We start from the raw sequence: 17,183 nt of genomic DNA, 5'->3' as shown, positions 1-17,183 counted from the left end.
TAGTAGTGACAAGTAGGTACTTTTTTTCTGTGACAATAAACATCATTTTAATCCTGCTTTGGCCAGATGTGTTTTAATGAATTGTTTTATATTATTTTATGAGCTGCTTGAAAACATTTAAGTGGAAGTGTGGAATTACTATTGTTAATATTTATATACTGCTTTTCAACAAAAAAGTTCACAGAGCGGTTTACACAGAAAATATCAAATTGCTAAATGGTTCCCTGTCCCAAAAGAGCTCACAATCTAAAAAGATGCAGAATGAACACCAGAAAACATTGATTATAAAAGAGAGCCGGGGTGGTGTCGTGGTTTGGGAGGTGGTTTGGGACTTAGGCCTGGAAGATCCAGGTTTGAATCCCCCCTCACCCATGAAGCTTCCTGGGCGACCTTGGGCCAGTCACTTTCTCTCAGCCTCACCTACCTCACAGGGTTGTTGTGAGGACAAAAGGAGAGGAGCGCTGTGTACGCCGCCCTGAGCTCTGTGGAGGAAGGGTGGTATAACAATGTGAAAAAATAAATAAAATAAATACTGCATGCGGGGCAAATAGGGATAGTTGCTCTCCTACGGTAAATATAAAGAGGAACACCACTTGAAAAAAGTGACTCTTTGACCTGTTTGCAGGGATATACAAATAGTTACTCTTGTTGACCCTCTTGGCTACACAGAGCCAGCCACACAGTAAACGAGATATGTTGCTCATGGATAAGATATTTGTCTTTTAGGCAATATACAGAAAAGAGCTATTCCAAATGACCCCTGCTAAACGGGCAAAGAGGCACCTTTTAAATTTCTCTTCCATAACAGGGTGAGAATTATCCTTATTAATCCCAGTTATAATGTCATTTCTAATGGCTGTTTGATGCTGTCTCCCTTGTGTCATTTTTTTAGATTGTGAGCCCACTGGGACAGGGAATCATCTTCGTTTCTGCTAAACAACTTTGAGAACTTTTTTGTTCAGATGTTGCACATAATTATTCATAATACATTTGCATTCTAAATTATGCAATGCAATTATAGGAGCTCAATGATCATTACTGAAGAAAAGGGCTTTAAATATCCTACTGATTAGGTACTAGCATACACAGAGCTATATTTGGGTTGAACAACTAAACTGATTAAAAACTGCACACATTTGGAGCATTTTTACTATTACAACCCATTAATGCTGACAATTTGTTATGGAGAGTGACCAGTGAGGTATAAGCTGTCCACAATTCGAAGAAATCCAACCCAGAAATGGTCAACAACCAAATTTTTTTAGTGTTATCGTCAATTGTCCATAAACAGTGTTTTCCAGTAAACATCATCTTGTCCAAGGCTGAAATTATTTTGCAACTATTGTTCCTGGTTATGAAAATACTCTCATTAAAACATGTTGTAACTATAAAACATTGCAGTGCTTCCCAAACTTTTTGGCACCAGGACCCACTTTTTAAAGTGACTGAGGCCCACTAGATAATGATAATGATTAAATATTAATTATTAATAATCAGGGCTCTGTACTCCCAAGGCTGCTAGAGACCTTACAAATAGTATGTGCGTGTAAACATTTGCTAGACCCTCCCTAGAAAGGGAGTTAAAGGATTGATTCCCCAAACCTTTACAGTCATTCCACAGTGCCCAGAAGGCTGAAATGGAGAGCAAAATGTGCAGTTAGGGACTTCCAGGCCACACATAAGGCTGAAACTGGGTTCACACATGATCTACGCTACGGCATGCCAATTGTAAAGATTGTAAGATATTGTAAGAGAAGATTGTAAAATATAACATTTTACTCTGGGGGTATGAAGATAATCTCATACTACAGGTGGGATATTATTTGTAAAGTATGTTCAGTAATATGCCAACTTGAAAGAAGAAGAGGATCATAGTTTGTTTTGCTCCTGAACTTTGTGCTTCATACTAACTGTCCTTTTTTTGGATTGCCTCAAAACCTTGTGCCTAGTTCCTTCAAGATGGCATAATTCCGAATGAGTTTTACGGCCCAATAACTACATGTCTTTACTGAGAGTATTTTCATAACCAGGAATGGTTTTCAAGTACCCTTTTCAGAATGAGCTATTTTCACAAAACAGTTCTGTTGCCACCCTGTTCAAGATACATGAAACAAAACTACCTCAGTTACAAAGACAGTGTGCATGTCAGATACGCGTTCAACAAAACAGGGAATTTCACATGATATTTTGTAAGAAGTATCTGAAACAGTGAAATGTGTATGCTTTCAAAGATACCAGTAATTGTTTCTAAGATTAAAATGTACAGTATCCAAGATTTACTTCCCAAATTCAAAAAAGTAAAATGCAGATAAAACACATTTTACGAATATGAATGCCAATGGTAAGTGACACATCAAATCTTGTTCAGTCATGAATACTGATATTTAGCACTAGTGAAATTTTTTCCACACTAGCACTTTGAATGTGTTCAGGCTTTAAGATTAAAATTGTGAGCTTTTCCCAAGTCTGTGTCCATCTTGAAGCATTGCTGGACTGACACGGAAATTAAGTAACCTCTCTTCCAAGATCACTGGGTACTATGTGGAGAAATTCTAGTGTCCCATCAAGTGGCCAAAAAATTATTGAATTTTTCCACAGCACACCTGTACTTTGTCCTGTACAAATAATGGATCTGTGCACTTGCCTACAAAAACTAACTGCACTTCTGAGAACTACTGAACAGAGGGCCTTACGAAAGCTTAACTTGATCATGAGTCCAGTGACAAAAAAATGTTGAAATCAAGCAGAACCAAGTAGCGTCTAATCCCTGCTATATACCGTACTACTATGTTAATTCCTGATTGAAGATTATGAAGCATTAGCACCTGTTACAGTTCTTAATAATGCCATTAGCCAGCAGAGTATAGCATTTCCTGGACTATCTTTCAACAAACCTGGATTTTCTTTTTGGCTTACAAACCTACTAAAGCAAGACCTCAAAACAAAATTCTGGAGTTAACCAATTCAAAATATCCAGCACGTTTATCAGCCTTTATTCTAGAGCTTGAGTGCCAATTTACTGACCTTGTCTTCCAGTCTTCCTCAGACTTGGACCTGTTTTTACGAGCAGCTCTTTGTTTTTCTTCAAGTCTTTTCTTCTCTTCACTGGCTACATCTGGTGAAAATTTTTTTTAAAAATGGTCTCAAGTACAAGTTATAAACTAGACAAATTCAAAAGTTGTTGCAATACTGAGAAAATGAGCAACAGGATAATTCTGATATTTTCTGGGATACAACCAATGTAAGAGTTTTGCCCATTTGTGAACTGGAATGTAGACTCTTCAACTATCTGTTTGTCTGAACTTGGACCAATGATCTCACAGTTATGATGCATCATGGAGGACACCAAGATGCAACTAAGATAATTTAGTTATTTGCAGCATTTCTGTATGTTTCTGCTACTTCAAAAATCCTAGCTTGGAAACCCACTGAAATGTTTTGTCTGTTACAGTAATCTCTTGTGCAAATGCATTTTTACTGGGGGGGGGGCAGGTTTAATAAGCAACACTGCCAACAAGATCATGCAAACAACCCACTGATTAAAGGCATATTTCTCATGCTGAAGTGCAACTTAAGACAAATACTTTCCAAGCAAAGTAGAAACCTTCATTTATGCACTTCTAAAAGTTGTAAGCACAATTAAAACAGAAGCGGAATTTCTGGTTTTGGTGCGCATATAACTTTCACTATTTAGAAGCTGTGGGGAGCCCTGCAAGCAATCCGCAGGGCTCCCCACACCCCTCCAGACCCTGAAAACATGCACAGTTAATTTAAAAATAGCCCCCCTTCCCCCGCAGGGGTGCAATCCTGGGGATCACTTTGCTGCCCCTGTCCCCGCAAAGACTTACCCCGGGAGTAGATCTCCCAGGAAGTTTGAGTACTACTAGTCTAATATAAAACAAAGTAAAATTTAAGGCTGCAATTCTAAACACACTTATCTGGGAGTTGGCTGCATTGGGACACAATGGGTCTTACTTCTGAAAAAACAGACCTAGGATTGGGCTGTCAGCATTTCCTACTTAACCTCAGCCTAGTCTTTATCACCAATGCTGGTATTCCTTTTGGGGAGCTTCCCTTAACAAAACAAACCTATACATGAAAGGTCTGTTCTGTCAAGTGTAGCACTGGGACACAAGCATTATAATAGTTACTCAGTGTATATACATTTTGAACTACATCTTTAAAATTACCTATTTCACCATTTTCCATAGCTCTTATATCTGGTCGTAACCTGCAGTCCGTTTTGGGAATAACACTTTCCATTTCTTGATCCAATTCATTCAGAGCCATAGCAAAGGTAGTGAAGTTATACATCTAAAAAAAAAAATACAAGGGCATGCTTTATGAATGTCCTTTTGTTTTATAAAGGAGTACCAGCTGTTAATAGGCTTTTACAATCTCAGAGGAAGTATCCAGTGGAGCTCCTCAGGGATCAAGTCTTGAGGCCTTTTTATTCAATTTTTTTTGTTACAGTGACCTTGGGGACAGCAGCAGGAGTGTGTTCACGAAATTTGCTGGTATCTACAAGTTGTCCAAGAGACTTTTTTAAATGCAGAAAAAAGATCCAGACATTGTGAAAAGGAACAGGAAGGACTTTAAGGACTACAATTAACATCAACATACATAAAGCATTAAGCTGTGCCTTTAAGAACAAATATTCATGTTATTGGCTGAAGGTTCATAAGTTGGAAGCAAAAGACAACATCAGATCCTGGAACTTGTTAGTCATAAAATGATTATAAGCAGACTGTTATGGTCAGCCTTTACAGACTGGAATAGAAACGAATCAATACTGTAGCCTTTCCCCACCATAATTTGCAGTTTGTAACTAGGCATAAGGAGGAAAAAACTAGGAAAGAACAGCCAATCTTTTGGTCTTGTACAAAATATTTGACTACGCAACTCCGGTACACATGTAGAGGGGGTGGACAGTGGAAGAAGAGTATTTTGGCTGAAGTTTTCAGCCATTAGTTCTTGAATCAAAACTGAAATAAGTAACTTGAAACTGGAAATCGAGAGCTTAAGAAACAGCATTCTAGAACCAACAACAGCTCCCATTTCAAAACACAATGATTTTTATTCTGGTATCTCAGTTGTGGCCCACTGGGATAAGGAAACATCATTGCTTGCCTACCCCCCACAGTTATGCTGTTGGAATTCTCTTTCTTGTAAAAGATAGCTACAACATAAAACACATTAGGTGCTTTTGTGTTTGCACTTCTGTACTCAATAGCAGCTCTGGGGGAGGGGGTAAGTCAAGTCAGAGAAATGGGGGGGGGGAAGGTTAGATTTTCTCCCCTCTGTGCTATGACCCAAATTTGTGCCTTATGTGGCTTTCAGTAAACGCAAAACAGGAGACACATTCAGAGATCTGCAATGTGACATCTAGATTGGTCCTGAGAAAGAAGATACACATATCTAAGAAAGTTAAACTGCACGTGGAGGATGGGAATTGCCTCTCTCTTATGTTAACATGACATATCTGAAAAGTTTTTTTAAAAGTTTGAACTGCCCATCAGCAACGACAGTGCCTGTTACATCACCCATATTACATACAGCAACCACATTAGTGATGGAAGTGTCAATGGGGAGGGGGAGAAGAATCACATTTAACTACTAACACCAAATTACAGCCTGACTGCTGGGTTTCTGCACTGGAAGCACAGTTCAGGGCAAAGAGATCTGTATTCTAAAACTTCCAATTCACCGGATAACCGAAATTACAAGTGGCCCATCATTTCTCAAAATACAACAACAGTGAAATACAGCAAACATTTGTATCAGCTCCATTAGGGAACAACAAACTGGCAACCAGACCTACTTTTAGTCCAGGTTCTTCCTTACCTGTGCTGAATTTTGAGGCCTTGGAGTTATCCTCCATAATAAAACACTCCCAGGAATAACACACACACTTTCAGAATCTGGCAAGGGCATTTCATCTGGTTCATCAGAACTGCCAATCTACAAGAAGCATATGTAAAAATCCAGCATATGAAGTTCAAAATGAATAGAATAAATAACAGTTTTCAAACACTTCTAATCATTATCAAAGAGACAATATCCAAGAGAAGGAAGAAGGTCTAAAATTCTGGTGTGTGCCATTTGTTTTGGTCACCTTAGAAATCTATCCAAACTAAGAATTTTACATAGTCTAAAAGCACAAGCTAGGTTTAGACAAAGATATTGAAATAAATCCTATACCTAGTATTGTAGTCTTGTTTTTATTGTAAAGTAGTGTATGAACGCGCAGACAACCAGCTCGTGCACAGTAAGGTCAATCTTTTCAGCAGATGTGTGAGAAAATTCTTCAGTTCTTTTAAATCAGTGCTTCTTAACCACTGGTATGGGTAGAACCAGTGGTACGTGAGGTGGTGTCTGGTGGTACTTGCTGGACCCCTGCTGCCCAGCAGCAAGACCAGGAACGTGACACAACAAACAGTGGTAGAAGGTGTACTCAGTGGGCAGAGCTCCAAAGCATGCTTTTCCATGATTGAAATAGTCCTTCCATCCACCCTGGGCCTATTACTGGTGTTGGTTGTATCACATCTGGCCTGCCAACCCAGAAGTAACTGGTAATTGTGTATCTCAGTATCTGTGGGAGTTCTGTTCCCAGAAGTCTGCATATTTGGGCACCTGAAATCCTCTGAACAGAACTCTGCTCTGGTAATGTCTGGAGAACCTTCTGAGGACCAGGGATGCCTCCCCGGCTGAAAATTGCGACTTCTAGTTTTCGGCTGAAAACCGAAAGTTGTGATTATAAGTTTTCTGGAGGCCTCAGGTTGGACTCACCCAATGGTTTCAGAACCCACAGATGATCAAATCATCGAATGACCATATACAGGTGGGCTATCTGTATTAGGGATGTCCCTTTAAGAACTCAGAGGAGAAAGATGATATACAGGGCAAGGTTATTGCAGTAAAGGATATAAAGTGCTGGGAAATTTTATATCTAGTTCCTCAAAAAGTTCAAGACATCACGTAGCAGGGAATATATAACAGGGAGACTTATAACAGGGACCCTCATTTCTCTATTTCCTGTTCATATTCTGCTAGATAATTGTTTATTTTTTCCTTTCTTTTTAAATCTACTTCTCTGCTTTCAGTCTAAGATTTAGCCACTCTTTCCTTCTGACTCTGCATCCAAAGTGCCAACAAACCATAGCACAGAGTGTTGCACCACCCTCCAAGGTCAGTGGGAGGGGAACATCCGGGAACTCTAAAAGAATGTGGGGGGAAAGGGGCATGTTATAAACCATGGTTTGCCTGTATACCTGAAACACAAGCTAAGTTATAGTTAAGAATGATGTTTGCAACAATCATTGTTTCTTTTTCTAATAGAAAAAGCTAGATGAAAATTTGGAAGTTCAGCTTCTACAGGGGTTAGTGGTATCACAGCTTCAAATCCCTGCAATTAATAAACCTGCTACTCTCCTGTTCCATTTTTCCTTGTAAATTCCAACTATATCTATGAGCCAAAGAAAGTCATCTTATTTTAAGCATTTTGTGTTATGAATTTTATTCCACAATCACAGCAATCTTCTGTTTAACAAAATTTTGCTGGCTAGATAACAGGCATATATGAATGTTTTTCTTTTCTTCTCCTATTCCCCTGGGTTCTCCACAGGTGCACTCTTGAAGACAGTAGCAAATCTCTAGAGCTTTTTCCTGCTCTTGGTAATAAGTACTGAAAACAGCACTGCAGGTAGCAATCATGAGAATCACTGCTGCTGGGGCCTTTATAACAAAGACATATTCTGAAGTAATAAAACAAAAGGCAGCAGGACTAGACAGGATCTAGCCAAAGTTCTTTTAACCCATTTCTGACCAGTCCACAGGTGTACAATGTGGACTTATTTTGTATCTGAACGCACTCAGGATACTCCTCAGCAGGAGGGGGTCGGGGCCTTCTTGTAGTGGGGGATTCGATTACTAGAAAAAATGAGAAGGGGGTTTGCGACGGATGTGAGGACCGCATGGCGACTTGCCTGCCTTGTGCAAAGGTTGCGGACATCACTTCTCATCTAGACAGGCTGGTAGACAGTGCTGGGGAGGAGGCAGCGGTTGTGGTGCATGTCGGCACCAACGACGTGGGCAAGTGTAGCCAGGAGGTCCTGGAGGCCAAATTTAGGCTATTAGGTAGGAAGCTAAAAGCCAGGACCTCAAAGGCAGGGTTCTCTGAAGTGCTACATGTTCCACGCGCAGGGCCAGCTAGGCGGGTAGAGATCAGGGGTCTCAATGCGTAGATGAGATGGTGGTGTAGGGAGGAGGGGTTTAGATTTGTTAGGCACTGGGGAACGTTTTGGGACAGGTGGGGCCTGTACAAGAGGGATGGGCTTCATTTAACCAGAATGGAACCAGACTGCTGGCGCATAACATTAAAAAGGTGGCAGAGCAGCTTTTAAACTGATCCCTGGGGGAAGGCCGACAGGAGCTGAGGGGCATCTGGTTCGGGACTCCTCATCCCTATGGGACGAGGATGGGGAGGTTGAAGAACAACAAGGTAAAGGCAGAGTAGGAGAAGAAATTGGGAATGGTAGCGTGATGGGATGCGATAGACGGTTTGGCACAGTGATAGGATGCGGGGACAAAGGAGTGAATAAGCAGCCCATTCTGGGGCATTCCATGTACAAATGCTTTTATGCAAATGCCCGAAGTCTCCAAGTAAAGATGGGAGAACTGGAATGTCTGGCGACAGGGGAAAACATTAACATAGTGGGCATAATGGAAACCTGGTGGAATGCAGAAAATCAATGGGATACCGCAATCCCGGGCTATAAACTCTACAGGAGGGACAGGGAGGGGTGTGTTGGAGGTGGGGTGGCCATTTATGTTGAGGAAGGGATAGAATCCAGCAAAGTAGAGACTGAAGGTGGGTCCGACTCCACCGTAGAATCTCTGTGGGTTAAATTACCAGGCCTCAGGAGCGATGTAATACTGGGGGCGTACTATTGTCCTCCAGACCAGAAATCGGAAGGGGACCTTGAAATGAGGAAACAGATCAGGGAGGTAATAAGGAGGAACAGGGTTGTAATCATGGGGGATTTCAATTATCCTCATATTGACTGGATCAATTTGTGTTATGGTCATGAAAAGGAGACTGGATTCCTTGACATGTTAAATGACTGTGCCTTAGAGCAGCTAGTCATGGAGCCCACCAGAGGACAGGTGACTCTGAATTTAATATTGTGCGGTACTCAGGACCTGGTTAGAGATATCAATGTTACAGAGCCGTTGGGGAACAGTGATCATGCTGCGATCCATTTTGACATGCACATTGGGGGGAAGATTGCTGGGCAAATCTCTCACAAAAACCCTTGACTTCCGACGGGCGAACTTCCCTCAAATGAGGAGGCTGGTTAGAAGGAGGTTGAAAGGAAAGGTAAATAGAGTCCAATCTCTCCAGAGTGCATGGAGGCTGCTTAAAACAACAGTAATAGAGGCCCAGCAGAGGTGTATACCACAAAGAAAGAAGGGTTCCACTAAATCCAGGAGGGCGCCCGCATGGCTAATGAGCCAAGTTAGAGAGGCTGTAAAAGGCAAGGAAGCTTCCTTCTGTAAATAGAAGTCTTGCCCTAATGAGGAGAATAAAAAGGAACATAAACTGTGGCAAAAGAAATGTAAGAAGGTGATACGGCAGGCCAAGAGAGACTATGAGGAACACATGGCCAGCAACATTAAGGGGAATAATAAAAGCTTCTTCAAATATGTTAGAAGCAGGAAACCCGCCAGAGAAGCAGTTGGCCCTCTGGATGGTGAGGGAGGGAAAGGGGAGATAAAAGGAGACTTGGAGATGGCAGAGAAATTAAATGAGTTCTTTGCATCTGTCTTCATGGCAGAAGACCTCAGGCAGATACCGCTGCCCGAACGGCCCCTCCTGACCAAGGAATTAAGTCAAATAGAGGTTGAAAGAGAAGATGTTTCAGACCTCATTGATAAATTAAAAATCAATAAGTCACTGGGCCCTGATGGCATTCACCCAAGAGTTATCAAGGAATTGAAGAATGAAGTTGCTGATCTCTTGACTAAGGTATGCAACTTGTCCCTCAAAACGGCCACGGTGCCAGAGGATTGGAGGATAGCAAATGTCACACCAATCTTTAAAAAGGGAAAGAGGGGGACTCGGAAAACTATAGGTTGGTCAGCCTAACATCTATACCGGGTAAGATGGTGGAATGCCTCATCAAAGATAGGATCTCAAAACACATAGACGAACAGGCCTTGCTGAGGGAGTATCGGCATGGCTTCTGAAAGGGTAAGTCTTGCCTCACAAACCTTATAGAATCTTTGAAAAGGTCAACAGGCATGTGGATGCGGGAGAACCTGTAGACTTTCTGAACTATCTGGACTTTCAGAAGGCATTCGACATGGTCCCTCACCAAAGGCTACTGAAAAAACTCCACAGTCAGGGAATTAAAGGGCAGGTCCTCTCATGGACTGAGAACTGGTTGAAGACCAGGAAACAGAGAGTGGGTGTCAATGGGCAATTTTCACAATGGAGAGAAGTGAAAAGCGGTGTGCCCCAAGGATCTGTCCTGGGATCTGTGCTTTTCAACCTCTTCATAAATGACCTGGAGACAGGGTTGAGCACTGAGGTGGCTAAATTTGCAGATGACACCAAACTTTTCTGAGTGGTGAAGACCAGAAGTGATTGTGAGGAGCTCCAGAAGGATCTCTCCAGACTGGCAGAATGGGTAGCAAAATGGCAGATGCGTTTCAATGTAAGTAAGTGTAAAGTCATGCACATTGGGGCAAAAAATCAAAACTTCATATATAGGCTAATGGGTTCTGAGCTGTCTGTGACAGATCAGGAGAGAGATCTTGGGGTGGTGGTGGACAGGTCGATGAAAGTGTGACCCAATGTGCGGCGGCAGTGAAGAAGGCCAATTCTATACTTGGGATCATTAGAAAAGGTATTGAGAACAAAACGGCTAATATTATAATGCCGTTGCACAAATCGATGGTAAGGCCACACCTGGAGTATTGTGTCCAGTTCTGGTCGCCGCATCTCAAAAAGGACATAGTGGAAATGGAAAAGGTGCAAAAGAGAGCAACTAAGATGATTACTGGGCTGGGGCACCTTCCTTATGAGGAAAGGCTATGGCTTTTGGGCCTCTTCAGCCTAGAAAAGAGATGCCTGAGGGGGGACATGATTGAGGCATACAAAATTATGCATGGGAAGGATAAAGTGGACAGAGAGATGCTCTTTACACTCTCACGTAACACCAGAACCAGGGGACATCTACTAAAATTGAGAGTTGGGAGAGTTAGAACAGACAAAAGAAAATATTTCTTTACGCAGCATGTGGTTGGTCTGTGGCACTCCTTGCCACAGGATGCGGTGACGGCATCTGGCCTGGATGCATTTAAAAGGGGATTGGACAAGTTTCTGGAGGAAAAATCCATTATGGGTTACAAGCCATGATGTGTATGTGCAACCTCCTGATTTTAGAAATGGGCTATGTCAGAATGCCAGATGCAAGGGAGGGCACCAGGATGAGGTCTCTTGTTATCTGGTGTGCTCCCTGGGGCATTTGGTGGGCCGCTGTGAGATACAGGAAGCTGAACTAGATGGGCCTATGGCCTGATCCAGTGGGGCTGTTCTTATGTTCCACATTTGATCCCTGTTGCATATATGCAACATTGGGCAGAAATGGCTTAAGCCACCCTGATTTCAAAGAAAGTTCAGCATGTGCCTGAATGTCCTCCATTGAAATCCAAGGGGCTTAATCTTAGATCTTACCCTGTGTCTTCTATTAATAAAACGAAGCATTAGAAGCACCAATGTGGCAAATAAGGCCAATGATTTCAGAACTGGCAGATATATGGTTTAAGATTATCTGAGGGTCAAGTTCTAACAAAGATCCAAGGGTAAAAGCATAATCAAGGACAAGCCAAGTATCAGGTTCTAGATTAATCAGAAAAGAGGACAAGGCAAGATGGAGTCCTTTTGGCACCTTCTTGGTCCAATGCTGAAAGGCTAAGACCAGGGATATTTTTAAAAGGGTATAAACCCTATCGACTGTACAAGTCATAAGAACATAAGAACATAAGAACAGCCCCACTGGATCAGGCCATAGGCCCATCTAGTCCAGCTTCCTGTATCTCACAGCGGCCCACCAAATGCCCCAGGGAGCACACCAGATAACAAGAGACCTCATCCTGGTGCTCTCAGCCCGTTTCTCCTGGGCTGACTGGCTGAAACGTACCTTATGGTATCCTAGCCTATTCCTTCTCCTGTTCTCTCTTCGTTACTCTCCTTGGACCTACAACCAGCAAAATGGCTGGCACAGATTCAAGGAGACCCATTGGAATAGTGGAGAAACAAATGCCCCTTACCTTGAAAAGACCTCTGTGACACCCTCCCTCACAGGAAGCAGTGAATGCATCCTGCGTTGGCAGGGTTTTTTTTTTAAAATAAGATTGGGTTATTGTATATTTTACTATTGTCTCACCTAGTGCTATTTCATGTTAACTACCAAGTTATTCAAGGTATGCATTATATTCCCAGTGAATAAAAGTGTAGCTTAGGGTGTGCCTACGTGTGCACAAAGCTGGCTAAATACACATAGACGGTTGTATTTGAACCTCAATTTGCATGACGAAGGCACTTCCATTTGTGCAAGGAAAGAGATGACTTTTGCTAATCCCCCCTTCCTCATCTGCTCCCTGTGCCACATTCCATACTGTTTCAGTGAAGTGGGTCTGTCGTCGTCTCTCTCACACATACACACCAAGCTCTCAAAATTCGATTTTCAAACAGAACTTCAGAAGTTCCAGAAATCTTCTTACGTACCCAAGAGAAAAAAACCTTCCAAAAATGCTTGACTTGTCACTGCTAGATAAAAAGTTAGAGCAAATCTTCCATTACTACTTACATTTACTAAGAACATCATAGTCACCAACAAAACCAAGAGTACTAAGTGCAAACACAATATTGTTGCTCTGCTACCTTTTAATGTAATACCTGCTTATTGTTTTTCTTCTCTTCTGTGTTCTTCTTGTCATTTTTTTTGTAAGCGTCAAATGTAGCAAGGTCAACACTGTACAAACACTCGGTCCATTTCCCATAGAGTGCACACAGTTTCTTTTTGCTGTAAAAAAAAAATCCCAAACACAGCTAATTTTGGAAAAAGCTGTAATATTTTGACTTATTCTACTATTCAGGTTTATACTTGGTACAAAGCTTCAGATGGCAGTCATCCCTCTGACATTAACTCATATTCTAAATGTGGAACATGAATTCCACTACTAAATACTTCCAGTCACTTTGGAAATCCATTTTAGAAGTAGAAGCAAAAAGAGTTCATTTACCTCTTGTCCTGAATGTAGCCTTCAACTTTGTGCAGTTCCTTTCCAAAAAGGCCACATGGTTTGAAATTTAAAATACATTTGTCACCAGTTCTGTGGAAAGAGGGTTAAGACTGCAGTTTAAGGATCTTGTAATGCATGCTTTTCCCATTTCAACAGCTGGCTGAACCATTCAAAGAGCTTCTAGCTATCAAACTCAGGTCTCTTTAGCATTCAGCACAACATATACAGTATATATATTGATTCTTCTTTGGACATTTAAGATTTACTATCAAGGCAGATCTTTGAGAAGAACGAAAGAAAAGATCTGGAGTCTGTCTAACAGAAAATAGTAACAGTGTTCCTTGATGTGGGTAGGAAGTATCTAATAAGGAGAGTTCTTCTCCATGTTAAGGTCCTGGCATAGGAAATATAGCTGGGACAAGCTTTCGCACTTTCCCAACCATGCTTTAAATCTGAACAACCAACAACCTAGAACAACAACAACAACAACAACAACAACTTTATTTTTATCCCGCCCTTCTCCCCAAAGGGACCCAGGGCGGCTTACAACATATTAAAAAAACAAAAACAGATTAAAACATAATTTAACAGATAAAAACATATTAAAAACACATTAAGAGAAACCATAAAAACAGTAATCAGATAAAAGAATAAAAAGAGCATAAAACAGCAGTTCAAGGAGGAATCACGCCTGTAAAAAACTAAAAGATGTATAAAAGATGTTAAAAAGGCCATAGAGTCAGAAGGCTTGTGTAAACAACAAGGTCTTTAGGCCTCGCCGAAAGGTCTCGAGGGAGGGAGCCATTCTCAAGTCAAGGGGAAGGGAGTTCCATAGCATTGGTGCCACTACTGAGAAGTCCCTATTTCTTGCCGCCGCCCCATGTACCTCTTTAGGCGGCGGCACATGTAAAAAGGCCTTCTCTGATGACCTGAGAGGACGAGCCGGATTGTACGGGAGTAGGCGATCTCTAAGATAGCCTGGCCCAGAGCAGTACAGGGCTTTAAAGGTCAAGACCAGCACCTTGAATTGGGCCCGGAAACGAATGGGCAGCCAATATAGCCCCCGGAGAAGCGGACTGACAGAGTCAAACCGCCTAGCTCCAGTGACCACACGGGCCACTGTATTCTGCACTAATAATCTAGGTAACATGACAACAGTGAATCTTTTAAGCATCTTTTTTTATTGTGCCTTGGAATTATTGCCCATTTTGCAGATACTTAAATGTAGCAAGATCCACTTAAAGACAAAGTAGCAAGTCACACTTCCTGCTTACTTGTGATTGGTTATTTCCATATTGCCATACTGCTCAATCCAAAGCTTGCCCACAATAATATTATGCACACAACATGTAGGATTTGTCCACGTATATGCTTCATTGTGCCTGGAGGGGGGTAGGGAGAAAAGAATGAACACACATTAGAACCTTTACAGAGGGTACTTAAAACTTGCTTATGGAAAAAGAACATAGTTCCAGATGTTGTCTTTTTTCTGCCATTGGCAATCAATCAAGTTCAGAGAATGTACTGGCCATAGATAGAGAACAAAAATAAACAGAAAGGTTGATTTTGTGTGTTCTTCGACATTGCAGCTCCACTGCATTCAACTGTTGATGGAAATGCAATATTTCCAGGTCAAAACAGCTCCTGGCAACTACAGCCCAATCTGCACAGCTGCCTTGCCTTAAACTATCTTTCCTGCGTCATCGGTCCTATGTCTGCAGGCCAGTTAGGGGAGTAGACAGGGAGGAAAAATTAGTTTACACAATATTGCAGTAGGGTTGTTGCTGGAGGCCTTGAAGCAAACGTCTGCTTTTGGCCCCCATGGCAAGCAGTGCTTTTCCCATGGTATGTATACACACGCTAACCTCCCACCCCAACTCAAGCTTAGGAAGTACAGGAAGGAGGAAGACTAGACATGCTCTCATTGCAGTAATGAGGAAAGTGCAGCACATTGGGGGAAGAAAGCATGCACTCCGTGCTCCAGAGACACACAGCGACAGAGCAATTTGCTTCAGACAACTGTGTTGCCATCACTTCCCGCAACTTTGTGTCTGCTAATGGGCTTTCTAGAGCTCTCCCCAGTCATCCCAAATACTCTCTGAGAAAGTTAGTTTGCAGATGAAAAGGCGGTGATAAAGTGAGAAACCCAGAAGAGCATGTTATTCTACTAGTACCTAAAAGGTTGGTATTGGGGCTTCAGGAATCAGCCAGTTAGACTCTCAGTCAGTGTCTGGCCTGGCCACCCTTAGATGCTGGCTATGCTTGGCAATACATATAACCTGGCATTCAATCTCCATATGCTAAAGCAGCCAAAACCTCTCAACATGCCCAACAAACTTACTCGAGAAGTTTCAGAGTTATTATCCCTTTAGGTTCTGCTTCAACACTCTTCCCCCAGAACTTGAGCTTAGGATAAATGGAACCATGAAACACAAAGTCGTTATTCAATCCTTCGGCATAAAAAGCACTGATTGGTGGGTGATGACTAACTTGTTCTGAGATGAGTCTGAATCCAAGATCATCTCTAAACACAGAAAGAAAGTGATTGGTTGAGCAATCTTTGTAGTTTGTTTCTAACAGAGAATAAAGAGAGAATGATACAAATTAAACAATACAAGAAGGATTTTCCTTGGATTAATTTCAAGTACGTTCAAAGGGGCAAATTATATTAACTTGACAGAACTATAGTTTTATGCTTGCAAAGCATGTTGAATATGGAATAGGTGTTAATGACCTGCCAAATTAAGGTTTAAATATTGTCTTCACTAAGTAGTGACTAAATACTCCAGCATACTACAAAGTAGGCACTGGCTAGTTTCAGCTAGTTGGTCCATGGCCCTGTAGAAATATTTGGGCCAGTTCATTGGCAGACCCAATTATTACCTGATCAGTTCATAGGTCTCTCCAAGTAACGGGTTGAACGGCTTTCCTGTACGTTCCCACTGAGAGGCAACAGCAGAGACAGCAAAGGCAGCTATACACTGTTGAAAAAGTAGGAACATTTAATATGTATTCTTTGAGTTTTGAAGCACTACATCCTATAAGAAAAGGTAATGTTCAGGGAAGGCAGGAGCATACATTACAATTTAAAAAGAAAAAAGGCAAGTCATCAACTCTTTTTTAATTTTTAAAGAAGCACTACTTTAAGCCACCACAGCAGGTCAGATATTAAATAACTGGACTTCTTCAACTCTACGGAGGTCAAGTTAATTTTATTTCAGCAAGCGCTCTTTAGATGCTATAGAAACATGGCTCTCCCTTGCCTCTGCATCAGGAAAGTATATAAGTTCAAAGAACACCAGATAGAAGTTCTTGAGGATAAGAGTACCTGCATTCTTTCAATTGAGTCAGAAAGCAAGCTGGCTTTGTGGATTAGGTATGTATGCTCCATATATTCCGTTAATCTCTGCAGGAAACTCAGCGGCTCATTAAAAATGACTGGCATAGTGATCTTGGACAGCTCCTAAAAAAGGAACGTAAAAAGCAGTATTAAATTGTACACAAGCTTAAATACCATACTGCCACTATCAAGATAGTGACATTTTAAAATTAAAGACAGCATGTTGACAGGGGAGCAGCTGGGGGAAGACTGCATGATATAAAGGAACGGAAGTGCCTCCTAAATGTACCATCCCCCCCCCCCCGCATTAGGGTGTAGCCAGACATGATGCTGGAAAGCCTGTTTTGTTCTTTAATGCTTAATAGCAGCTGTGAGGGCTCCCAAGCCTGACTACAACTTTACAGCCAGGGAAAGAATTAAATCTTTTCTCTTCCAATACCATTTTGCTGATAGTAGCTTTAGTGGTGGTTTTCATCTGCCACCCAAGGCAAGGTTTACAGGAACCCTTAGCTCCCAGTGTCGCATCTAATTT

At 41.7% G+C, this 17,183-nt stretch overlaps 1 protein-coding gene across 4 annotated transcripts in view; it reads right to left on the bottom strand.

Moving 5' to 3' along the window:
* OSBPL1A (oxysterol binding protein like 1A) overlaps positions 1–17,183 on the bottom strand; it is a 98,671-nt gene that overhangs the window by 2,231 nt on the left and 79,257 nt on the right. For all 4 annotated transcript variants that reach the window (XM_066623449.1, XM_066623450.1, XM_066623452.1 and 1 more), the window contains 9 exons: positions 16,640–16,774; positions 16,195–16,292; positions 15,653–15,835; positions 14,586–14,693; positions 13,312–13,401; positions 12,965–13,091; positions 5,845–5,961; positions 4,191–4,314; positions 3,025–3,115 (listed from right to left, as the gene is read on the bottom strand). In XM_066623449.1, coding sequence (XP_066479546.1) covers positions 3,025–3,115; positions 4,191–4,314; positions 5,845–5,961; positions 12,965–13,091; positions 13,312–13,401; positions 14,586–14,693; positions 15,653–15,835; positions 16,195–16,292; positions 16,640–16,774 — 1,073 coding nt within the window. The remainder of the gene's footprint in view (positions 1–3,024; positions 3,116–4,190; positions 4,315–5,844; positions 5,962–12,964; positions 13,092–13,311; positions 13,402–14,585; positions 14,694–15,652; positions 15,836–16,194; positions 16,293–16,639; positions 16,775–17,183) is intronic.

This window comes from Tiliqua scincoides, chromosome 4 (assembly GCF_035046505.1).
Source record: "Tiliqua scincoides isolate rTilSci1 chromosome 4, rTilSci1.hap2, whole genome shotgun sequence".
Taxonomy (NCBI): domain Eukaryota; kingdom Metazoa; phylum Chordata; class Lepidosauria; order Squamata; family Scincidae; genus Tiliqua; species Tiliqua scincoides.
This window is presented reverse-complemented; position numbering and strand designations above follow the sequence as displayed.